This window comes from Tupaia chinensis, unplaced genomic scaffold (assembly GCF_000334495.1).
Source record: "Tupaia chinensis unplaced genomic scaffold, TupChi_1.0 Scaffold144145_2, whole genome shotgun sequence".
NCBI lineage: Eukaryota > Metazoa > Chordata > Mammalia > Scandentia > Tupaiidae > Tupaia > Tupaia belangeri.
Genome location: NW_006204001.1, coordinates 414,311 through 441,485, shown reverse-complemented (window position 1 = coordinate 441,485; position 27,175 = coordinate 414,311). Strand labels below are relative to the sequence as shown.

General features: G+C 36.5%; 1 protein-coding gene across 1 annotated transcript in view; it reads right to left on the bottom strand.

The window, feature by feature from the left end:
• Nucleotides 1-1,102: 1,102 nt before the first annotated feature.
• The window catches only part of NXPH1 (neurexophilin 1), a 368,541-nt gene continuing 342,468 nt past the window's right edge, over nt 1,103-27,175 (bottom strand). The window contains exon 3 of the mRNA XM_014583179.1: nt 1,103-3,013. Within this exon, the coding sequence (XP_014438665.1) occupies nt 2,252-3,013 (762 nt within the window). The 3' untranslated portion in view covers nt 1,103-2,251. The remainder of the gene's footprint in view (nt 3,014-27,175) is intronic.

Below are 27,175 nucleotides of genomic sequence, written 5' to 3'. Positions count from 1 at the left end.
CTTTACTAAAAATAAATAAAATAAAAAGTAATAATTCCAGAATAATAAGATTTGTCTGTGGCAAATTTGTTCAACAGCTCACACTCATGAAGCTGCCTCTGTTCCTTTATGCCAAAGAGTCTATCCTAATATTGACTTCTAAATTCCATAGAAAATTAATTAATACATGTATAAATGGTTGTCTAAACATATTGGAGGATTTCAAAAGATGGACATTTAACAGAATTATGTATATTTGTAGTTAAAAAATACTTGTCAAATCAGCTATTGAATTCTCATGTTAGAACTCTATGGTTTTGTTTTTCTTAGAGTACTTCTCTTATTTTCTGTAGGAAAATAGATTTATCCCTAAGCAGCATGAGGAAAAGATGATAATAGATGATTGTTCTTAATTTGGGTTCTTTGGTTAACCTTTGTAATACTGGATATTCCAACCTTCATTCATAGCTTTAAAAATGGGTTACCTATATATTTGTTCATCTGTTTATTTTGCTGAAATTGTATACAATTACTTTTTAAAGAAACCTTAATAGGCATAAACAATGTTACATAGATACTTTGATCTCAAATGCTACAGGAAAATTGAGTGTCAAAGCCTTCCACCACCATCCAGATTTCTTCAGTTGAAATGAGTCATTAACGTAGAATCAGGAAAATTCAATCATAATCTTCAGACATCTTGACTTTCTTTAAAAAAAAAAAAAATACCTCCACTTCAATCTCCCTGCCAAGAAAAAACTCAGCATGGAAAAAAATTCAATTAGATATAATTAACTTAGGAGACTTCAATTATTTCCTTTTGCTCATTGATTTTTAGTATTCTTGAATAACTAGCATGACAGTAAACCAAAAATGTGTGCAATGCTGTATGCCACAGTTGTTTCTCAGGCTTGAGAATGAAACTCTTAAGTTGTTTTGACTGGGCAACTAATAGCAATTTATATAGTTCTGTACAAATTTAGAGACATGAGATGCAAAGCCATGATGGTATTTCAGCATGTTCTTCTTGTCAGAACCATTTAAATCATCATCTTACACAAGTCCATATTGAAACTCAACTTTAAGTGTTTTATTTTTATGTACATTTTATCTTGTCCAGAAATAAAATATCTAAATACAGACAGACTGTAATGTTCTATATGTATAGCTTTCAATAATACTTGAGCTGAGTAAATGCTTTGTACATTAAGTTCATCTTTTTAATGGAGTTCACAGCTACATTGATAAAATGGATTCCTCATATCCTTTTTCTTGTTTAACCAATAACAAGCAGAGAGACAAGTACAATTTAATATTAATAAGCAGCTCAAATAACACTTGGTTAAACTATGTACAATACAAACCATTCATACAAATGAAGACTAGGATATTGGATTTGTTACAATATGTGTAGTAAAGATAAGACAGACACTTATAACTTACATGGTGTCTGCCAGGCATTTCCCTTCTTACATAATGATCAGAACTGTTTTAAGCGGTCTTAGCTGGTCTGACTTCACTAAAGTCCAATGACTGGTGATGAAAGTTATAATCCCAATATCAACCCACATGTAAATTCCAAATGTTTGCTCATCTTTACCGAGAATAGGCTCCCTCCATAGAAAAAGAAAAAAAAAGCCATCTTGTATCCCCTTGAATGTGCCTACTGTATGCTGGAAAAAAGTTACTACACTTTGTTGTGTTCATAAAATAAAGAATACTGAGCTCTAAAGACACATTTTTTTTTTCCATTTTAACAAGCATATACTCCTACAGTAGTATTTACCAGTACAGCTACTCCAAGCAGTAAAAATGCATGAATGGGGATTATTGATTAGCACGTACTCAGGACTTTAAAGAGATTTCCGTAACAGCAAGTGTTAGAAACATTCTCTGTCTAGTTAATGCTTTCGTTTCATGATAGTTTATCCTGAACCATGATGTGCCGGATAATGAAAGCCCTCTCCACAGGAATCATGATAGATGCAAGCTGAAATGTACATGAGTGTGTGTTCGTGTACCTCTATATGTGAGAGCATGTCTTCAAAATGTGACTTTAAAATCTGTGGTGATTTACAACTATACTGAGAGATGAAGCTGACTGGGCAGAAATTACATCGGATTGTTTTCCACTAGTGTATTTGCAGCCAGTTGACGAGAGTAGCAGTGTAGACACATTCCAGGCAACAGATGTGACCATCTTCTTTGAGGTAACAGCCCTGTCATATGACCTTTGATTCCTCAGACTTCAGTCTCACCCCCTTGTCCATCCTCATCCTGAGGGGAAGTATGGTGTGTCACTGTGGTAGTTGTAGTCAGGGCACACTTTCTGTACTAGTTTATAATCTGTACTATAAAAGGAAATGTAAATACAGATCACCTTAAAGGGCTTGGAGCAGAGCCAGGATACATGACTTTGGGTCTGCTCCTGGTAACAGGTTTTTGAAGGGTCATAGTTGCAGAGTGTGTTCTTGGTAGCCTTGTCAACCTTTTCATATTCAATACGACAGTTAAAGGACTTGGAATCTTTGGCATCAATCACGGTTTGTTGTGCCAAGTCGAATTCCACGATTTTCGTTGGGGGCACCAAACTGACTGATACATTCCCTTGACCAGTGGAATTATGCCTGAAGTAAACGCTAAATGTCCCATTGCCGTGATCTACAATTTTCCCAGTTATCAACAGGTTTAGCTTCACTGTTTTGATGTTGGAATGAAAATCACCCCATCCAAACATTTTCTTAAACTTGCCCGTCTTAACAATGGGCCTTCTCTTAGCCCTGGGCCGAGGCTCTTGAAGATCTGTGGAGTTCCTCAGCCAGTCCCAGAGATCTTGCTCAGAATAAGGTTCTGGGGTGTCATATCGCAGGTCCAAATCTGTGTCATTTTCTTTGCCACGAAAAGTCTGTGACAGGAGTCGGCTGATAGATAAGTCTTTGCTGCTTTCTGTCCATATATGCTTTAATGTGGATTTGCTGCTTCCTGATTTCAGAAGTTCTGACTTCCCACCGTTTGTTAAATTGGCACATGTGACCTGAAAACAGAACAGAAAATGGACGTTTACATCTCTGCATCTAAGAACACTCAACACACAGATCAAGTCCTTTCGCAGAGGTTCGGAATTAAATGATGACTTGAAAAACAACAACAAAAGTCCCTTTAGCATCTGGCTAGTATTTACTGAGATGTGATCAAATACCACTTCTTTTTTTATATAATGACCGGAAAAGGTAGGTGGAGGTGGCTATGAACCACTAAACTCGACCTTAAGATATAAAAACACTAACAGAAGAAAAGTTCATCTAGCACAAATACACCAAGCTGTATTCAAATGTAAACCAAAGTAATTATTTCTTAGCACCAAAATCCAAATGCTTTTGAAATAAAATTTTATGAATCATTATTTTCTTTGTCTACTTGAAAATTACCCTAAGTTTTAAAACTGTATGACTTTCAAAAATATGTCAACTGACACCCATGCCATGGTCATAATAGAAAAGTTAATTTTGCAAAGGACTCTAGTATATTTTCACAATTTAAGACAAAATAATGCTGATTTATTTATTATCACTGATTTTAAGCAAGGACATATAAGAATTGTGCCCTTGACCAAGTTATCTAACCTCCCTCTGCTTCAGTTTCCCCTATCTGTAAAATAAAGGTCATAATGGTGTCTACTTCACAGGGTTGTTGTGAAGATCCAATGAGACCTTTGGAGCAGTGACTAGTCTAAGGGAATGATTCAATACATTTAACCATTTTTATCAATCCCCAACTGAAGTTGGAAGACAATTAGAGAAAGAAGACCACCATACAGTACATACAGAGGTCTGGCCCATCCTGGAGCATACTGCCAAGTATTCAAGACCTGGACGAGAAAGATTCCCAAAAAACAAGGATGCAAAGACTCGGTAATCTATACAAGAACAAAGTCTCTTACGTCCTGCTCTGATTCCCAAGGCAATAAAATTGGCTTCATAGAAAGATGTAGAGGTCCATCATGTGCAGATGTTAATGAAGCAGAGACACACACTACCAATGAAGAACCAGATCCTAGGGATGGAATGAGACCCAGAAAGAAGGGACGGATATAGTAGGGGCAGGGTCACATCTTAAGGGAAGCACAGACTAGTCTCATGCACACAGCGACTCTTTGAACTTGTTAAATATATCATGTAGCTAAAATGAAGAAATACCTTGATAAAGAGTCAGTAATGCTTAACAGATGGGCTCCTACTCATCTTGGGGAAAATATGGGCAATTGAGAGAAGGTTGTCCTTGCTGGCAACTTTCTTTTTATTCTAAGTACTTTCCCTTCACTTCTGCTCAATCTTTGCATTGTTCTCTCTCTCTTCCACTCAAACTGTTTCTTCTTTATCAGTCATCTTCATGCCAAAATAATATTCCAGAATTGGATCACATTAAAACAGCATAAATATCGGGTTGCCCAGAAAGCCAGGATGTATTTTTCTATGCAAAAATGTAACAAGGATGCAAAGACTCGGTAATCTATACAAGAACAAAGTCTCTTACGTCCTGCTCTGATTCCCAAGGCAATAAAATTGGCTTCATAGAAAGATGTAGAGGTCCATCATGTGCAGATGTTAATGAAGCAGAGACACACACTACCAATGAAGAACCAGATCCTAGGGATGGAATGAGACCCAGAAAGAAGGGACGGATATAGTAGGGGCAGGGTCACATCTTAAGGGAAGCACAGACTAGTCTCATGCACACAGCGACTCTTTGAACTTGTTAAATATATCATGTAGCTAAAATGAAGAAATACCTTGATAAAGAGTCAGTAATGCTTAACAGATGGGCTCCTACTCATCTTGGGGAAAATATGGGCAATTGAGAGAAGGTTGTCCTTGCTGGCAACTTTCTTTTTATTCTAAGTACTTTCCCTTCACTTCTGCTCAATCTTTGCATTGTTCTCTCTCTCTTCCACTCAAACTGTTTCTTCTTTATCAGTCATCTTCATGCCAAAATAATATTCCAGAATTGGATCACATTAAAACAGCATAAATATCGGGTTGCCCAGAAAGCCAGGATGTATTTTTCTATGCAAAAATGTGTCATGACTTTTCTAATGACCCAATAATAAAAACGAATTGATTGCTTTAGCAATTTTTTTTAAAAGAACTAAATATTAAGCCCAAAGGGGCTAAAGTTGAAAGGGAAGTATTATTTGGAGGAGGAAGATTATGCATTCAAATGTCTAAGTTTTCTTAATAGCAAAAAATGAAATGTTCACCCTATCCTTTCTAACTGACAGTAAAGCCAGTTCATGATGGAGCATTTTTTACTCTTGTATCAAAACTGTAATCTTTAGTAGTTTTGTAGTTATACTAATTTGTTATCATCGCAAACCTAAAATCAAACAAACAAACAAACAAACTGAATTTCTCCCACTAATTCCCTGAACAAAGTACATTTCAAAATATGTTCTTTTTCTCTGACACAGGGAGCTATAATATAAAATTTCAAATTAATATTAACTGCATGTGGTCATAGCACATGCCTATAGTCCCTCTGACTTGAGAGGGTGAGACAAGAGGATTTCAAGTTCAAAGACAGGCCAGAGTATTCAGTCAAAGACCATCTCCCACCCTCTATTTAACAATAACAAGAAGAAATAACCACCCAACTTGTATAGGTAAGAGTAGTACATATCTCTGGTTTTTTGGAGGGTTTGTTTGTATGTGTGTGTATATTTATTTTAATCAAATCTAATTGATTGACAAAATAGCAAATCTGTACTTGCCAAATTCTATAAACATTGTACTTATCACAGTTCCTATATTTATTCTTTAGTATAAACAAAATAAATACATATATTCTTTTCTGATTTTTGCCTGGAATTACATAATAGGTAGCTTCCTATTGTTTAGTTGGCAAGAAGAATAAATACAGGCTCACATTTGGTACTGGCTTAACGCTTGTATCTTAGCTTCAAGACAGGGCTGTAATGAGATGCTTCCATGATGCGCTGGCTAATGAACCGGTAATGAAATTGACCCAAAAAGGGGGGTGGGGAGGGGACTTAAAGTGCAATTTGCAAGTAGCATATGGAAAGTGAAAGAAAAAATGTGGAAATGGGAATATAATTTCAAGGAGGAAGCCTCCATCTACTCAAAAAAAAAAAATATGCTGACTCTGATAGGCAAGCAAACCTCTGATTTTCAGGTAGACTGGAAATCGTTCCATTCTAAATCATACTCTCCACAGTTGTAGCGACTGTAGTGATTTTTGACTATGTGCTCTGAAGGCCCACTGCCAGGATCCCAGCCCATGTTCTGAACTCTAACAGCTGTGTGATGTGGGTGTATTAATTAACTTGTTTAAGCTTCTGTTTTTTCTCTACTAGAGACTAAGAGAAAAACACCCATCTCTCTCACAGGGCTGTTGTGAGGAGAAAATAGGACACTTTATTAAAGTACCAAGGACAGTACCTGGAACACAATGAGGGTTTAACATTAGCATCACCAGCTGTTACCATCAATAGATATTTTTACCACTGAACCTCAGTAGGTAACATCTTTTTAAAATTTTATTTAATTTTATACATTCAGTCGCTGTAAATCACTACGGCTTGTACAGTGAATTTATCCAACATGAATACACTCCAGTTCAGCTGAAGATACTATACACAATATTATCAACAGATAATTATCCATTTCTGTCTCCCATCAATGTCTTGCTTCTCCATTTTTCTCCTTGATTCCTTCCCTCACACTTTCTCCTTTATCCCATTCTCTTCCCACACTGTCTCCAGTATCCATAACCATTTTCCATGATTCTAATATTTTATTTCAGTGAGTAAGTTGCAATGGTATCTGAAAGCAGAAAGCAACTTTGTAAGAAAATCTCCCATAAACATAAAGCAAACCATTAAAAAGGAAAGCATACTGAGAGCTGGGATGGGTGGGGGAGGAAGAAGAGTACACTGACATAAAGTTTCATTTAAGCAAGATGAAATAAATTCTGGTGATCTGCCATACAACGTAATAGTGTACCTATAGCCAACGGTACTGTACTGTACACTTAAATATTTGTTAGGATGTTCCAACAGTACTGTACTGTACACTTAAATATTTGTTAGGATATTAAGTTCTATGTTAAGCATCCTCATCACAGTAACATCTTTTTTTCAAAATTTACTTTAAGAAAATAATGAATATATATTCAACTCTAAATAATAAAATGTGTGCTGAAATTTTTTTTTAAAAAAAGCAAACAAACATATATTTTGTAAAGTACTGCTGTAACAATCTAAAAATATGGTAGGTTGAACAGATAGTAAAACTCCGGGTAACAAAGAATGAGCGTGAGATTAGCTACTAAACAGCTCAGCTATCAAATACAATTCATTTATTTAATCATGCGATATGAAAGGCTCTGAGTGGTAGTGATACTCAAAAACTCTCTCTCTGGAATATCTCAGTTTAGGTATAGAACCAAAGCAAGTTTCAACTGTAATTATTCTAAACTGTCTTGAATATTTTTATTCTTTCTTTCCTTTCTTTCACTTAGGCTAGGAGAAGAGTAAGGAAATGACAAAAAGAAAGTATCAGTCATGAAAAATCAGGAAGGGAAAGTCCTCAGATGTGTTTAATATTAGCAACCCCAATTTAGTTTGTTTTATTAATTCAATAACTACATAGAGAGACTCTATGAATATTGAAATAAATAAAGATGTACAGAGGTAAGTTGTGCATGGTCCTTGCTCTCAAGAAGTTCATAGTATAATGGGGGAATCAAGTAAGCAAATCCCAGTGAGATGTGACCAATGGTATGTGTAAAATTCCAGGAGTCCTAGTCAAAGTTGAAAGGTGGAGAAGGCATAAGAGAAGTGATATTCTTTAGATCTGGGAAGTGAAAGAGGCCTGGGACTGGCCAGTAGATGATGTAATGGTTACGTCACTGGACTCCCACAGGGCTGGCCATTGTTTCAGTCCCAGCCCAGGGACCTGAAACTCAAGACTGGCCACATGTGTATGTATGCTTGAAATCCAAAGAGGAGATTAGAGGAGAAGGGATTGCATCATGGCTATCCCTCCTAGGGGTGTGATTTGTTGCTTACCATCTCTCTGTCTCTCTGGTGAGCATACACGCCTCATAGCAAAAATCTCCCAAAAGAAGAAGGAGGAGGAGGAGGAGGAGGAGGAGGAGGAGTTTGGGAGTTCATCAGAGAATAAGCTAGGGTTGCTCTTCTCAGGGTAAGGTATCTGCTTATTATTGTTTCATATATCTCACTCCCTTTTCTCTTGTATTGGCTTTCCATGGGAGTCGGGGGGGGGCGGGTAATAGCTTTACATGATTCTCTTAGAAAGAGTTCATGTGGGATATGAACAATATGACTTGTCTATTATTTAAAATGGCTCAAGGAACAGCAGATGATATAATGGACTCTCACTGGACTCTCACATGGCTGACTACATTTCTAGTCTTGGAACCAGCAGCTTGAAAATCATGCTGGGCACATGTGTATGTGTGCCCAAGATCCTGGGAGGAGAATTAGAGGAAAAGGGACTGCAGTGTGACCATACCCCCGAGGGGATGATTTCTTACTTTCTCTCTCACTCACTGTTTCTTACTTTCTCTCTCACTGACTCTGTCTCCTTATCTCTCTCCTTATCTCTCTCCTCAGCGAGTACATGTGCCCCAAGGCAGAAACCTCTTTTAAAAACGTCTTTATTGACTGTAAACTTAAATTAGGTATAATAGTCATTAATCCTCTCATTAATTTTGTTTATCTCAGGCGTGCTGAAATCTCACAAGGTAGGTTACCTGTACCCATGCTTTCTCTAGTCTGTTTCTTAACTAGTTAGAGGAAAGCAGACCAATAATTCTAGATGTGTTGGGCTTGTTTCCATGAAGTTCCCCAAGAGGACTATAAACTCTCTGAAGGATGTTCCTTCTATATTATACTATTATATGCCTCAGTGAAGGGGGTGCTGAAGGGGGTGCCTAGCATAGGGTAAGCACTCCGTAAATTACTTTCATGGTTTATATTCTTCCCTACCTCTATGTCAGTAGTAAAAGATCACTGATTGTTTAGTCACAGTAAAAATCTTGGGAGACACATGACCCTCAGAGATTTCTCTCTTACATGTTTATAGTCTGTGATTCACTCACATCTGAAGTGCCCACATTATATATGACGAGCCAGAGGAAACAAGTTAGTGCTTTAATACATCAAATACTTTGTTCCCCTTCAGTCAAAACTATAGTATCATCTCACATTTGTTAAGGTGGCTGATGTCAAATATTCAAAAGATAGGGACAATGATGGGCATGAGTTAGGCATGTATTTGCTTTAGTGGATACTGCCAAACACTTTGTAGAGGGTTTCCAACAGAATTTGAGAGTTTTGAATGATGAGTATTGTCATCAATAATTACATTTGTTTTTGTTTGTTTGTTTTTTGTTTCATGTAGTCATTCTGATGGGTGTATTTTGTGCTTATAGTTTATGTTTACATTTAGACCTTTATAATTAGGTTGGATTGCGTTGATCAATTTGAGTAGACATATCATCTTAACAACACTGGTTTTTCTGATTAAAGAGCAGAGATGTTTCACTATTAGATCTTTAATTTCTCACTGTAATGGTTTGTGCTTTTTCAGTCTATACTTTTATAACTTTTTTCTTAGAGAGTTATACTTAAGGACATTACTGTATATGATAGTTTTTACTATCTTAACTTTGAAATATTGGTTGTTACTATATAGGAAGAGTTGTATTTTCTATATTATTCTTAAATCTTATCTCTTCTCTAAACCCACTTACTTTTTCTAGTAGTTTTTTGTATATTTTGTAGGATTATATATATATATATATAGATAGATAGATAGATAGATATATACACACACACACACACATATGTATATACATATATATATGTGTGTGTGTGTGTGTATATATATATATAAAATCACGACAGTCCTGAATAATGGTAGTTCTATTTCTGATCTCCAGGTTCTTTCTTTTTCTTGCCTTATTATACTAGCTAAAATTGCAACCTGAATGGAACAGGTAAAAACACATGTCCTACCTATGTCCCTATATCCCTGCTCCTGGGGAAAAAGTAGTCATTCACCATTAAGTACAATAAGAGGTTTTCTTAGATTCACTTCATGGTTTAAAAACTATCCTTCTATTTCTAATTTTCTGAGTTTTAACAGAAATAGAAATTACAGATGTTAATTTTGTGTTTGTATGTGCATCTATTGACAGGATCCTATGTTTATTTATTCCATTAGTATTAAAAATTATATTGATTTTTTAAGAGAGATTTTTGCTATAGCATACAACTACTGAATTAGAATATCGCTTCAGGTGGCTAGCAGGTGGTGTAGTGATTAAGGCACTGGATTCCCACATGGCCTACTGTGATTAAATTCCCAGACCCAGAGACTGGAAATTTGCAGGGCGTGTGTGCATGCATGCCCAAAGAAGTCCTGAGAGGAGAATGGAGAAGAAGGGATTGTGGTGTGGACATCCCCTCAGGAGGTGATTTCTCGCTTTCTGTCTCTCTGTCTGTCTTTCTGGTGAGCCCATGCACCCTATAGCAAAAATATCTCTCTCTAATATATATGTTGCTTTGGAGTTTGTTCTCCAATACTTCATGGTTAATGAATTAGAACTCCCACAAGTTTGTAGAACCATAATAATTATCTTTATTTTTGGATTCCTTTTTCTGGTGGTAGCATTGTGAAAATTATCTTGAAAAGGTTCTTGGTTCTTTAACTCTAGAGGAAAACACCTGTTTTTGGAAGAATCATGAACTATTGTTTCTGTGACTGAAAAAAGGACTTCTTTGTCCAATAAAGATGCCCCCTCTATCATGTTCATTTTATAAATAGACACATATGCACATAGTTTTGACATATGGACACATTAATATTCATGAGAAATTAATATTTATGAAAAATTATGTATTATTTAGTCTACATGGTGCCACTTAGCCACTCTCTCAAAGCATAATTACAGATTACTCAGGTTTGCATTGCAAAATTAGCTTTTCTTGTTAATAGAAGATGTAAGGCATTCCATTAACAGAAGATAACCCAACATAAAAGCTAATATTTTATATTATTTCCTTTTAAAATTTATAGAGACTATCTCATGTGAGGGTCCCTGGCTACATGCTTATAATAATAAACAAAGTGTTTAAAATAACATATTAAAAGACTGTTTCCTCACTGAAACAGAACCACTTCAGTATCATTTTTCCATTATCCATAAAATTATTAAATTTGTCAGCAAATCCAGATGTCTTTAAGAAAAAGAGAAATATTGGAACCAATAGATGGAATAATGGCTATGTCGCTGAACCCCACATAATCAACTATGGTTCGAGTCCTGAGCCCAGCAGCTGAAAACTCATGCTGTAATCCCTTCTCCTCTTGTGATTTGAGTCACACATGCACATGCATCCTGGAGGGTGATTTCTCACTTTCTCTGTTTATCTGTCTGTCTCGCTGGTGAGTGCATGTGCCCTATAGCAAAAATTTTTCTAGGAAAAAGATAAGTAAATAAATAAATATGAAAACATATAATAGTCCAACTTGTCCAAAAGAAATGTAAATTCCAAGACCAGCAGATGGTGTAGCAGTTACATCACTGAACTCCCACATGGGCAACTACAGTTCAAGTCCCAGACCTGGTGGCTTGAAACTCACTTAGGTTCATGTGTGTGCAGGAGGAGAATGAAGGAGAAGGGATTGAAGCATGATATCCACCACGTCTCACTTTCCCTTTCACTATCTCTGTATCTCTCTCTTTCCAGTAAACACACATGCCCTTAGGCAAAACCCTCTACCAGAAAAACTGCCAAAAATCTAAATTCCAGAGAAAATAATGACTTTGACATTTTTGTATACTGTGTACCTACATGATACCTTCTGATTATCCAGAAAAATTTGGTCTAGAAAAATTTGAATAGACAGAGAAATAAATTATTATGTAAATGAAGTGATGGGGGGAATTACAGAAGAATATCACCCTGAGCCATTTAGATCTTTGATTGTTAAAAAAAAAATTAAGGATTTTATCATACTACAATGTTTGGACACTGTCCAGAGCTTCCCAGATTCAGACAATAAATCAATCAACCCAGAAACATGAAAGGGGAAAAGATCCTGGAAATACGGTTCCTCCACACTCTAGTGAAAGTCTTGTAGACTGGGAATCTTCAAAGCCCTGAAGTGGAACAAACCCAATGCTCTGTTGTGACATTTTCTAAGAAAAGATAATGAACTAAGAGAATGAACTTCACCCTTTCAGGACAGTCTGGCGATGCTTGAGTTTAGGTTATATAAAAACAAAACAAAACAAAAAACAAACAAAACAACAACAAAAAACCCCAACCTTTTAACATTAAATACATATTTTTGGATCATGTATTGGCCAGAGCAGGAAGTGGTAAAAGCAAGTCCAACCAAGAGCACCAGACTCCAACAAGGGCTCTTAAATGCTTAGCTCAAGGAAAATAAAGCTTATGAGCTGAGGGAACTTCCAGCACTACTGTGTCTACAAGAAAACTATTTGCTTGAAAACTCTTTAAAAAAATTTTTTTTTGTCTCAATCCCTTCTCATAATAAAATTCATTCTTTGACTTCCTCTTTCTTCCTTGTTAGGTTCCTTACACAAGGTAACTATACTCAACTCTCCACAGATTTCTTACCCAGCTGCTACCAATGCGGGTTCAAATGCAACTACTATCTGGGAATCAAACTAGATTAAACTTCAACACTGTACCATTTTTCTCCCCCATTGCCAGTGTCCTGAAGCACTGTATGTGGAATATCATACTTAAGAGCCAGAAACTGAGGTAAACACATGCTTAGGTGGAGAGATCTTCTAAACAACCAAAAAGACAGCCTCTGGATTTAAGTTCTGCAGTTTTAAGAAAAGTTCATCACCAACTGAGTGGTGAGCCTTTAGAGACTAAAAAACAAACAAAAACACTCAGCCCTTTTTGTCACCAAGATAATTGAGAAAACAGCTTCACTAAATTAGGGAAGACTACTCACCCAAATGTTATAAGAGTGTAAAAAATATGGGACAAACATGACTCAGGATGCTGCAAGAGAAGTCACTCTAGAGATGTTGAATGAAAACTTGTGTGTAGTCAGAGCTCAGAGATTCCTTTGACCTTCCTATATTGTACCTTACAATAGCTTGCTCAGTATTGGTAGTGTCCTCCTTGAATTCTTTGAATAGAAAGTGTTATAGAAAACTCAAAGAAGGACAGATTGGTAGGAAGGACTTTCCTTCCCTGGTGTGTCCCTCCCTACTCACAATTCTGTGAGGTAGTTTATCCTTTCAAAAGATCCGGGTAATATTCTAGCCGCCACTAGAGGGCACAGTTAGGACATATGACCATTCTCTATTCATGGTACCGAAAGTCGGACAGAATTGTGTTTCTAAGGGTAACAGGGCTCTTAGAAGAAAAAGATCCATGAGCCTTTGCAGTAACTACTAGCTGATGAAGCACAGGGAACCACCTCTGTAGTGAGCTTTTGAGACCAATAAGAAGCTCTTGTTGCTCAAGGAACTACAACTAGAAGCTTTTGCCAACTAAAGAAGCTTTGTGAGCCCAGGATTCATGATGGAGGAAATGATTAGTTGGCTGGTTGACTGATTGACTTGAAAAGTAGTCTATGTCAATGCAATATTTATCTATGTCTCCAGCCTCACCTTGGCTACTCTTCTCCTTGGCCTCAAGATTCTGGTAACCTCAGAGTTTTTCATGTGCTCTCTTTATTTCAAGTTCAAGACTTTGCCTACACAGCCTCTTACTTTTACCCACTCTTATCTGCTCCAGCTTAAACTTCATTTGCACAGCTTAAACTTCAGCTCAGCTTAAACTTTATTTGCACAGGAATCCACTCATAGCACCTTGTACTGTTCCTTCACAAATGTAATACATGTGTACATGTATATAATTTATGTATACATGTGTAGAAATAGAAGTGTTTGTGTGTGTGTGTGTGTGTGTGTGTGTGTGTACACACATTCTTTACCTCAACCGTCAGCTTCATAGGAGAGCCTTCTAATGTCTTGCTCACTATTTTCTTTATTACCATGTACAATTCCAGGTACCAAGGAGATGCTTGACACATATCAGCTAGATGAATAAATGCATGTTGGAGTGGAGTGCCTACTCACACATATCACTTTTCAGATGAGCTTGCCCCATAAGCAGATAAACAGCTTTCTTTCTGGCATAGATAAATGTGTTTATGTTGTAATCCTTCATGCAGGCTTTGTGTAATTCTGTAAACATACAGAGAAATGCAAGAGAAAAGGTGATACTTTTCTAGGAAAATACAAGAGGCTACTACAGATAATTATAACCAATCAGGACTGTTATATCGAAAATTCCCAAATAAATCTAAGCTGAGGAAAAAGTGGATAGATGACAGCTAAAATGCCTAATGAATAAAAACTTGTGTTTTGGGAGTTAGATAAATGTCAGAAAAGTTTAATGAAACAATGAGTATAGATCTCTTGGATGGCAAGAAAACATCATGCTCTGAGTTTTCTTCTTTGAATTTCCAGAAATTTGATCCTAACATTGTAATGAAACAAATACTAATGGTATCCCCCCAAAAAACAAAGACTCTTTCAACAAGAACCTGTCTGACTTTTTGGGCACATTTTCTCACATTTCTCAAGTGTCTGTATGGAAAAATAATAATTGCTTTGAAACAGACAGACATGTGTTAGGCTATTGCTTGCTATAAATGTCCATTTGTTTAGTAAATGCAGTGCTATTTCTAACATCTGAAGTAATACAACCAATTTTATAGGTATGTTTGCAAAGGCTTAAAAATGGGCTGTAATAGTGTCCTTTAACCGCACAAATTAAAATGATATTAAAAATATGGGTCTTGGAAGCATTTTGGGCTTTACTCTAGAGCTGATAAAGTATAAGTAAGCACTCTTTGAATGTGAAATTTTTGTCTTGTGCCTGCGTCATGAAAATTCAGAACTGTTAAGAGAAAACAAAACATGGAATGGGACTTTGAAAGTATTTTACAACTAGGGAAGTTGAGTCTCAGACAGCTAAAATTACTCACATGAGGCTATTGAGATGGCTAGAGACAGACAAAATTGTGGTGAAGGTTTCTTAGCATCCAATCCACTTCTCCTATATTTCAAAGTTTTCCTTTATTGAGAGTCAGCACTTAATGTCTTCTTCGGAGTTTACTAAATCTCTGGAAATTAGCATGTCAGTTCAAAAGAAAGAACAGGCAAGCCAACTGGTGGCTTGGTGGTTAAGGTGGCTGCATCCGACATGGCCGACTACACATTTCATGTCCTGTACCACACAGCTTGAAAAACATGCTGGGCATATGTGCATGCATGCCAAAAATCTCGAAGGAGAAAAAAGAGGAGAAAGGAATATGTTGTGGCCCTCCAGCATGGAGGAAGCCCTCTCTCTCTCTCTCTCTCTCTCTCTCTCTCTCTCTCTCATCTCTGATGAGTGTATGTGTCCTCTGGCAAAAAGAGAAGGTGGAGGAGAAGGAGAAGAACTGGCTCATTTTTGTTAAAGAGTCTCTTAATTTTGTGAAAGGAAGGGATAGTCAAAATTTGGGATCATTTTCCAACCCTAAAACACAGAGGTACTAATACAATTCAATGCAATTACAGCTCAGAGACCCCTGGGTTGACTGGATACAAACTTGTGCTTAGACCTCACACTTAAATCTGAACAGTGACTACTATAGGCAAGGAACAAATGAAATGAGACACAATTATCTCTGTTGTTCATTAAGCAAATGATAATATAGAGAGAGTTACTCTACAGGCTATGAAAGAGAAAGTGTTGTAGATTTGTTTCCAAAAATTTCTTTGGTCCCCATTTCCAAACAACTTACTTTTAGAAAGAAAAAGTAAGAGCAAACAAATTGTCAGAGTCTCTTCTATTTCAGTCAAAAATAAATAAATCTATCACCAAGAATTTAAGACACTGAATTTTATTTTTTTTTTACTATTTCAGTCAAAAATAAATAAATCTATAAATAAGAATTTAAGACACTGAATTTTATTTTTTTAAAAAAAATTACCTCAGAAAAGCCATTTTGCACCCTTCATTCCATCTATAAATCAACTTACTCCAGATAACCTACATCAGTACTCTTTATTCCAGAATAAAGATCCTAGCATTTTGGAGCCGCTCTCTTTAACTCTGAATAGTGAGTAGTGTAGATGAGGGTAAAAAGGAGCCTTAAAAGTCAGAGATTCCCAACAGGGTTTACTACAGTAAACCCAAGACAACCTGAGTTAATATACATTGAGGGGCATGTCAGAATTGGCAGTAGAAATGATGGTGGAAGGTGTACAATATGAGATAGCCTATTCCAAATGTTTGGAATTGATTTCCTTTTTGTCAAAATGTTTATTTCATAATTTCACATTAAGTCAAATCTGCATAGAGAATCAACATTATGGTTATATTTTTGTAACTTTTTATTTTAATATAATTTCTAATTTACAGGAAGTTCAAAAACTACTGTATATCCTTTACCCAGATTTACTAATTAATTACATTTGGTCACGTATTACCTTATGCACTCTTATTCTCTCTCTTCTATCTCTCAGGTATGTGTGTGTGTGTGTGTGTGTGTGTGTTTTATGTTTCAGAGTCATTTAGGTGATAAGCTAGAGAAAATACACCCATTTGTTCTTCTTTTTAGTAACTTAGAAAATTTATGCTCTCTTATATAACCATAGCATAACTATCAAAGTTAGAAAAGTTAACCTTGATAAGTTGCTATCATTTAATCTATACTAGACATTCAAATGCTATCTGGAACCTTGATAACATCTTTTACCCTTACTACTTTTTCAGACCTAGAATTCAATCCAGGATCATACATTGCATTTCATTGCCATGATTCTTCGGCAACTTTTCTTTCTAGTTCTTGTCCTTTATATTTTTGAAAAGCTAACTGATGTGTAAAATGTCCCTCGATTTTGGTTGCACTGATGTGTGCTATAAATCATGTTACAGTAAAGTTCTGAAATTTCAGGGTGACAAAGACAATAGCGAGTCAAATGTATTCCTTGATTTTAGAATGTAGGAAGCAATATATTTCCTAGCTGCAGAGAGAATGATATTATTGCATTATGTTAAATCATAGCCTAGTAAAGCCATTTAGACTATTTAATATAATTTTACAGGTAATTAATTTGCATTATTCATAATTGTTTTACTAATCTTGACAATAAGCTCATTAAATCTTGTCATTTTTTGGTCTCTTTCATTTCACATTTTATTTAAATGAGGCTAATGCTTTAAAAAATCTATTTGTTGGGTATACCAAACTTATCTATCTGTCTGAGATTGATATTCTTTTATTTTAGTTAGATGGATTTTTAAACTAATATTTGCATTGTGTTCATTTTCATCATATATTAACACATTGTGTAAAAGGTTTGATCTCCAACAACCTCCCTGGAATGTACATACCAGTAACTTTGATAGAGTGACAGAAAGTGAGACCCACCACATAAAGGACTTCCTTAGAATTACTCATCTATATTCTGATCATGTTCTTTTGACCCAAAATTAAGGATTGTTCTGTTGCTACAAAACAACAACAATTAAGTGGTTGAACTACCTGTTGTTTTAAGAACATATATTGTGGTAATTCAGTTCCTTGAATAGCATAAGCCATGAAGAGACACTTGACCAAGCAAGTATCCTCAGGCTTCAATCCTAGATGTGATACTTCAAGTGCACCCTGAATCATCATTTCCCAAAAGGAGCCACCAAAGAGATCATACGGTCTGTAATACACCAAATGTTCAGGTATACAGACACTCAGCAGTATATAGCAAGAGCTCTGTGGCCAAAATGGCAATTAATATCAAGTCCATAATCTCCTGAACTTCAATTTTCTCCTCTATTAGAGATATTGAGTACACTTGTTCAAATGGTATTTTGAGAATAAGAGACAAAGTGCAAGAAGTATTCCTTCTCAATAAATGGGAGATGACAATAATATTTATTTTATCATTTCTGCTAACCAAGATGGTGATGTTGACCTATACAGCTAACTTTATATGAAAAAAAAAATTTGTTTCCATAATTTAAACTCATATAGAAAACCTTGCACATTATAAGTAGCATGGTGTGATTGTAAGAGTGTAGACTCTGGAGTCAAGCTATAGGCTCATGGCCCAGTTCTTACAGCAGATGCTATTGTCAATGGGAACTGACTAAATGCTGAATTTCTAAGGCATTCTGGCAACCAGAGAATTGTTATCACTTTGAAGCTGTTATGCTTTAAACATAATATAATTTTCATTAATAATACTAATTTTAGAATGTGAGATTATGACTTTGCACACAGACTTTTATTTTTCCTTTTGACACAGGAAGAATAAAACACCATCCCATGTCCGCATCAGAGTCATACTATCTAAGCCATGACATTTTTGATCTATGCTTTACAGATCATCCCATTAGAGTTTCAGAGAAACCCTTACTTTCTATTATGTCAATGACACCTTTGCTGGCCTGGAGCCATCACCAGCTCTCTGAGCGCTGAACCATGAAGCAATATCTCTGTAACTAGGCCAAATAGGCCATGACCTGACAGGCTGTAAAGCAGTCATTATCTCCTATTAAGTCTGAAATCTGTGCTTTGCATATTTTAAAACAACTATCCAGTTGCACGATAGAGGTCTATCTGCCAAATGAATAATTAGATTTTTAGGAGACTATAAAGAAGACCAAAATGCTCTCCACCATGCCAAAAACAAAGTCAATTCAAATTTTATTTTCTCTCCTCCCATGTTTTTATCTTCACTCTCTGGCAATCAGATAAAAAATATTTCAATAACAGACAAATAGACTTCTGTTGCACGATTTACTGTATAAAACCAAGTTTGGATAGATGCCACCTGGATGCCAGAGCATTCTGTGTGGTGAACTGTAGGCCGTTTTCTCATACAGTTGGGTAGAAAGCTGTAGATGGTTGGCATGTAATATTTGCCCTGTTTGGAGATGTGATTACAAAAAGAATTTTATAAAATAGAAAATGACTGAATGAGCCACTTAAATGTTAAAGCTCAGAAGAGAGTTGCCTTTATGGTTCAAAATTAAAGTGAGTGTGTGTGTGTGTGTGTGTGTGTGTGTGTGTGTGTGTGTGTTTTCTCCTGTTCCCTGGAGATGTCTAAGTAACTCATTTTATAGAGCTTTAAAGCTAGAGATGCAAGTGACTTCAGAAAGACTTGGAATAGGATTGAAATATAACTATATAAAATATCCTATTAACTCTTGCCCCCTGTTTTACATTTTGAGGAAGATTTTAAACTAAACTCTTGAAGCTCAGTACCTATGATGTCATTAAACATTTTTCACTTCAGTGAATTTTAACTCTGGAAAATTTGCAACTACTCTTTTCAGCAGGGGATTAAACTTTCAGGGAATAAATTAAATTGGGTTAAAATGTCTAACAGAGTTTTCAGATGAGTGCTTTATTCAAGTAGCACAGAGACATGTTAACTTTGAAATGAAACTCTAGTTAGGTAAATAACGTTTGTCAAGAAGCAATTGCTCAGGTGCTACACTGCTCTAAGCCTACTTTATTAATATTGGTTTGTGATCTCCAGTACAGGTGCAGAAAGGAATTTTAAATGCAATTAAAGTGAACTAGAAGGCCACACAACTATGTTTTAATCAAAAGCTGAGTTCAAGCCTACTTTACATATAATATGTGCAAAGAAAGATCTCTTTTTCACCTTAAGTATGACTGCATAAATACTCTTGTTTGAGAGAGAGCAAATGTATTTCAAGAAGAAATGCAAAGAAAGGACCGTCTCCCCTTATAAGAAGTACTATGAGCACCTCAAGAAATATTGTGCCAGAAATACATTAATATATGAATAAGTATTAATAGCTATGACTTTTTCGAGTGCTGAATCATCAAGCTTGTGTGTACATAAGTACGCATTCATATATCCACATGTTTTGCATGTGTGCATACATAAGTCAGTCTTCAAATAGTTCATAGAAAATTCATATTGTGGAAAAAAAACTATGCGTGGATTCCAAAAAAGTGTGCACCAAAATAAACACATGCTCTAATTCCATTATTCCATGAACTTTTAAAACTCCCCTCAAATATACACATAGACATGTATATACATGATCAAATTTTTAAGTATTTTTTTTCTTGAGGGATCATGTACTTGCTAGAGAGAGAAAGCACCTCTCAATGGGACATAGCCACACGCAATACTTCTCCTTTATTTCTCCACCCGGTTAGGATTTTGGACACACATACACAAACACTGAGCAGCTGGGGTTGGGTTTCAAATCATGGCTGCCTACATAGGATTCTACTCCCTGTACACAGAATTTAACCACTGTGCTACAAGTCCAGCCCAGTTTTTTAATTGCATGGTTTAATACATTATTTATTATTATTATTATTATTATTATTATTATTATTATCTGGAGTTTTTTCCTATAGGGCGAGTACACTAGCCAGAGAAAGAGAGAGCGCGCAAGAGAGAGGAAAAATGAGAAGTCACCCTTCTGGGGGCGTGACCGTGCCATAATTTCTTCTCTCCAGTCTTCTCTTAGGATTTCAGGTATGTAAGCACATGCTCCTGGCATGATTTTCAAACATCTGAGGTCAAGACTCACTCTGATTGTGCTTCAGGAGATAGATTACACTTATCAGATACATCTAAACCATTTTCAGAAATCTACATATAAGCCTAGCAGGTGACATGATGGTTAAGGTGCTGGATTTCCTCATGGCCAAGCACAGTTAGAATCCTGGACATGGTGACTTGAAAATCACACCAGCCACATGTGTATGAATGCCCCAAACCCCAAGAGGAGAATGGAGAAGAGACAGCAGCATAGCCATCCACCTGGGGGATGATTTCTCTCTTTCTCTTTTTGTCTCTGTGTCTCTCTGGCAAACATATAATATATACCCTATAGCAAAACCCTAAAAAAAAAAAAAGGAAAGAAAGAAAAAAAAAAGGAAAAAAATCCCACATACTACAGTTATATATTTCAGCTGAATCCCAGGAATATTTTGCAGTTTGACTCACCAAAGATCAATCAGTCAAGCTGGAAATTTTCCATCAACCCCAGAAATATTTTGAGGTGGGAAAACATACATAAGTCATTCAGTCATTCATTCTTTTAAGCCCATATAAATACGTAACAACCAACTAACCATTCCTATTATTTTAACATCTTTCCCCCTCAAATGAGGGCAAAATGGAAAGTAGTACACCTAGAGACACACTTAATTCAAGAGAAAGAATCATCATCTCTAAGGTCATGTACAGATGTTCCTTTACAAGCCTACGAAAGGAGAAGTGTAGGGGAAGAAAGACAGGAATAGGACTGCTTCAGTAAGAGAACAAGTGGATGCATTTCCAATCACATTCAACCGATAACATGTTATTATTACTTGAGGCGTAAATCAAAATGGATAGCAGCTGAACAGCTGGGGCACCAAGGAGGCTTCCTGCTGTGCCAGTCAGCCCTTTATATGTGGGATCATAGAGGAGTGAAAAAATAATCCTGAAGAAGGAGTGCAGAGTGCCCAGCACAGTAGTGGTGGCAGGGTTGGGCTGGGAGGACACCCTAGTGACACCTCAGGGCAATGACTGTTTACCAACTAGTACATAAGTATTTAAATTTTTTTTACAGAATCAACTTTTTAATTTATTATCATTATTATTACTATTATTATTATTTAAGATTTCTAGACACACACACACACACACACGGTGAGAGAGAGAGAGAGGGGAAAGTGAAAAAGCAAGCCTCTAGGCTTGGGACCTGAACCAGGGTAGGCCTTGGAGGAGTCCAGTGCCCTTAACCACCACACCATCTGCTGGACCTAGTATATAAATATTTTAGCACTGGTGCATACTAGCTGAATATCCACTGCATTTTTTCATCACTTACTCTTCAACTCTTACCAACCTAGAAACACAGATATATCTCAGTGATAGTCAAGTAAGTCTAAAATCAAGGAATTAAAATGGCTAAAGGGCAGTAATAAGTACAGAAAAGTACATATTTCAAATTTCCTCTATCTCTGACATTTGTTCTTCAGTATTCAATAGGTAAAATTCTTTTGAAATATTGCTGTCTGATACAATAAGTTGTATCAAAATCTACTGTACTTAATTATAAATTTAATTTTAAATTTTCTAATCTAATATTTTAGTTAAAGTGAACTTTACATGAGATTATAAAACAGTGTTGGTGCTTTATTTTCTCCTTTGATCCATTAATCTTACTTGAGGGTCTAGGGTTTGGGGAAATTATATTCATGAAATTACCTTCCTAAGCGCTTTTTCAAGGAATTATGGATTAAAGGTATATTTGAGGTCACTTTAAAGGGCAAATGATATGAGAGGGCTTCCTGACATTTGGAACTACACAATATAGAAAAGAGTGTGATAAGGAATTTTCATGTTGAAATTCACCTGATGCTTGCATTTACTGCTGAGGAAAGTTTAAGAGTAGTTTGAGGGGCCAGCAGGTGGTGTGGTGCTTAAGGCACTTGTACTCCCACATGGCCAACTGTGGTTTGAGTTCCAGACCTGATAGCTTTCTCTTTCACTTTCCCTCTCTCTCTCTTTGGTGAGTACACATGTCTTACAGCAAGGTTTAATAATAATAATAATAAATAAAAAATTTTGAGAGAGTTTCACTATAGGGCATGTGTACTCACTGGAGAGACAGAGAGGCAGAAAAAGGGAAATCACCCCCTCCCGGGGGGAGTGGCCATTCTGTAATCTTTACTCCTCCATTCTTCTCTTGGAATTTTGGGCTTGCACCCACATGGCACCTAAGTTAGTTTCAAGCTGCCCAGTACAGGACTTGAACCATGGTCAGCCACGTGGGATTCCAGCATCTTAACCACTATGCCACCTGCTGGCCCCAATAAATAACTTTTAAAAAGATTAAAGTTGAGTTTCATTGATTTTTGGGTTTTTAACACCTAAAAATACTGGTTTCCTCTCCTTATCTGTTTTCTCTCTGTCTTCTTTACCACACGAAACTTATATCAATTCTCAGCACCCACGGGCACCATGGTCTCAATATGTATATACTAACACTGTTTATGTACTCAGCACTAACCTTTCTAAACAGGATTCCAAATCCTAGTAGTGCTCTTTATATGCGAATATATCTTTTCTCTCTCACCACCAGTAGTTCCATTACTGCCCCATGACTACAGTCTTTTGAATGGTGATTACAGATCCACCATTTCTCTCACCTGGAATCTTCTCCTGAACATCCCTTTTACCTAATCTGTTTCTTTTTCACAAATCTAGGTTCTCCCAAATCATGACTATCTAATTTTTCTAAATCACTTAACTTAGAGTAAGTAAGAAATATTAATTTGGGACCAGCAGTTAGCGTAATGGCTATGTTGCTGAACACCCATGTAGTCGACAGTGGTTCGAGTCCCAGACCCAGTGGCTTAAACTCTACCAGGTGCATGTGCGTGTGTGTCCAAGATCCCAAGAGAATGGAGAAGAAGTGATTGTGGTGTGACCATCCCCCTGGGGGGTGATTTCTCGCTTTCTGTCTGTCTTTCTTTGTCTTTCTGGAGAGCACACATGCCCTGTAGCAAAAATCTCTCTCAAAAAAAAAAAAATAGTAATTTGACATTTTTGCGTCTCTATAATTGTTAATAGCAACCTTAAAGGAGACCTTACTTAAAGGTCAGTGAGACATGAGTTCAAATTCCAGCTTTGCCATTTATTAGTGATGTAACCATAAAAAGATGGTTAACTTCTTTGAGCTTCAGGTACCTCATCTGAAAAATTAGGGATGCTTATGATATAATTTATAAGGCTGACACAGAATAAATGTGATAATGTTTGTAAAGTAAGTACATGATGCAGAATTAATTTTATTTGATTCAGAACTGTTATTATTTTAGAGGGTTTTTTAGGTTTATATTTAACTTTTAATTTGTGGTTTTCCTCTCTCTCCTTGTTGATTTCAATCTTACCAAAGGTAGGGACTAGTTGTATGATTCTTTGCATTTTCCCAAATCACAGAAGAAAGAAATATTCATCCAGTGGGCATTCTCCCAATAGTGACCAACTTTTTGAAGAAATTTAAACTTCTTATTTGTCAGAGAAGCTAATTTACTTTGCTATCTAACAGTGTTCAGGAACTGTAGCAAAATGAAATCTGGTGAGATCACAGTGGTGGCTGACACAAAGATTTAGAATCTAGATGTAATGTTTAGTGTTTACTAATTCAAAAAACAGTCTTGTAAAAATATTAGATGTTTTGCTGAGAGGGCAGAAGAAGAAAGCATAGTGACCCTGAAATTAAGCTTACTGCATTCAACATTGAATTAGGGATATATACTGTATTCGTTGTCAATTTAAACATGACGGTGCTCGAATTCAGTACCTCGCAGGCAATACCAGTGCTGTAAACACATTAGCATATATTTAGTAAATCAGTCCCCAGCTTTCACCTTTCTTTTGGCAAAGAGTAACCTTATGTTTACAGAGAAAAAAGGCAAGCTGGATGAAATTACGTTGCCAGACCATGCTAACACTTCATCTGGTACTGCTTACAATATGACTTAACTGGGTTGGCCCCATGCCTTAGTGGTTAAGGGAGACATGGCTGAATATGGTTCTAATCCTAGGCCTGTTAGTTTGAAAAACTAGGCACATGTACTTTTTCCCTCTTTGTCTCTGTGAGCACATGTGCCCTTTAACAGAGAAGAGAGAGAGAGAGAGGAAGAAAAAATAATGACATACCTGTATATAGTGAGAATTTCCTGTGTTTCCAAACAGATTATGAGCTATTTTCATTTTGACTCCCCTTCCTGTCTCAGTGCTAGGCCCACAGGAAAAATACTGTGAATCCTTTCATGGAAAATCATACTATTTTGCATTGTAAGTAGATCTGTCTAACCCACTGCTAGACCAGCCAAACAATAATATTAGATTTCTAAGTGGAAACAAAGAATGGGCAAAGGGAATGAAATATACAAACATCTAGAAGGCCATGGGGTCAATAAGTAGGTAAGTCATAAAGTCTCTTTTCTTTTCTGGCAATATTGAGAATCTAGGTCACACATTGTCAATCATTGTTTGGAAATGATTCATTCTATTTATTTATTATTAATTTTAATTTGACCAGAGAGGGAGAGAGAGAGAAAGTGATAAAGCAAGCTGCCAGGTCCCACATGGTCAGCCATGTTTAGTTTCTTTCTTACTAGGTATTCTCCTGGAAAATTACTTGAAGTTATTTTGCTTTATTTAAATTTAAAATTGCTAAAGATAGAGGTGCAGTAGAAGAATATGAGATAAAATCTGCTTTCCATGGAATAAAGCATCCTTGTGTTATCACAAAACTACATTTGACATTTTTCATTCAGTTACCACATAGACATAACCAAAAAGATTTATGTATTTGACAGTTGATTGCACTTGGCCTTCAATGCCATTTGATTAACAGGTTTCTCCTTGAGCCTGTTTTTCTGGTGGTGAGGGGGGGGATCAACTCAAGGTTTAAGTCCCCACTCCTAGGGAAATGTGTTTCTTTCTTTAAAAATATAAAATGGGAATTGTAGAAGATAGAGAATGAGTTTCACACATAAGAAAAACATCCTCTCTCCCACTTAGAAGGAGATTAGATTAAAAGATGAAAATCCACTTCAAGATTTCCAGATAGGCAAGAAGGCCCATTTGCCCCAGCTGCCTGGAGACAGTTTAACAGCAGGCTCTTGGAGCTTTTAATGAAAATCAGGTTGAACAGTGTGGTAGCAGGAAGCTGCCCAACCTGTCCTTCTGCCAGAGTAAACTGCTCAACTTGCAGCACCCTTCCTCTTCTAATCAAGAGTTCAAATATCCCCACCCCCCAAAAAAAGTCTCAGTATTGTTTCTATAACCAGTGCTGGTGCTGAAGAAGAACGCTTTAATAATATCAGTACAGCCACTGCCTAATTATTCCGTTTTGTTCATAGGGCAAAGGAGATTCTTTTCTGACCCCTGCAGTGATTAATTTATGCCCTGAAGCATAAGATTTGATTACCCCTCTCTTAGCACGTAAAACTTGTACGCCTTATTACTGGTCATAAAATTATTCAGCCACCATAGTTGGTTCAATGGCCTCCTGAGGGAGTAAGTTCAACTATTTGGCTGCCTGCTGGTAAAGATATATAGCCTGACATTAGCTCAGAATTTACCTGCTACTTGTTTTACCAGTACGTATTTGATGGAAATGATTTCTAAATTCTAAGGAAATTACTATACCTCGGTTTAAAAAAAAAAAAAAAGACTAGAAAAATAATGTGTCTGTAAAAGACTTAAAAGACTGATATTCACCAGTGGTCTCATAAAACGGGATGTTTTAATTGAAGTGAATGTTCTGATTTAGTCAGAAATCTTCTGGGTTTTCCACTCTTGTTTAAAATCTTTATAAAACACATTAGTCCTTGTTTCTGGCTCAGTAAGTACAGTATAGTGTGCTGAGTATAATTAATACCTCTCTGATAACTGTAACCCCCAGAGTGCCTCAAGATCTTCATACTGAACATTAATTATGATACGACAGAAAGGTTGGTGTCTAAGTGGGAAGGGTCTAGTTTTACAATATTCAAAACACATTTGAAATCCTGGAAATATTTAGGCTGTTTATTTTGATTATATCTCTTTATCCTTCACCTCATCCTGCAAAGAACTTGAAGCAACCAATACATCACATAACAAAATTAAAAACTGAAAGTATCAGGGCAAAGAGAACAGGTAGATAACATACAAATGAACAAACAAAAGAGTAGAAAAGCACTTCCCAAGAAGCCACCATACAGCATTCACGAGTGGTAGCATGGACTACAAGAAGTAGCCGATGCAGAGAGGAAAGTAATCAACCACAAAATTCAAGGAGTTCAAAAACTGAAAGCTAAAACAGGGACCAGCAGATGGCATAATGGATACGTTGCTGGACTCCCATGTAGTTGACCACAGCTCAAGTCCCAGACCAAGTAGCTTAAAACTCACACTGGTAGGACCTGCAGTTAGCATAATGGCTATGTTGCTGAACTCCCATGTAGCCAACCGCAGATCGAGTCCCGGATCTGTTGACTTAAACTCACGCCAGGCGCATGTGCATGTGTGTCCAAGATCCCAAGAGGAGAAT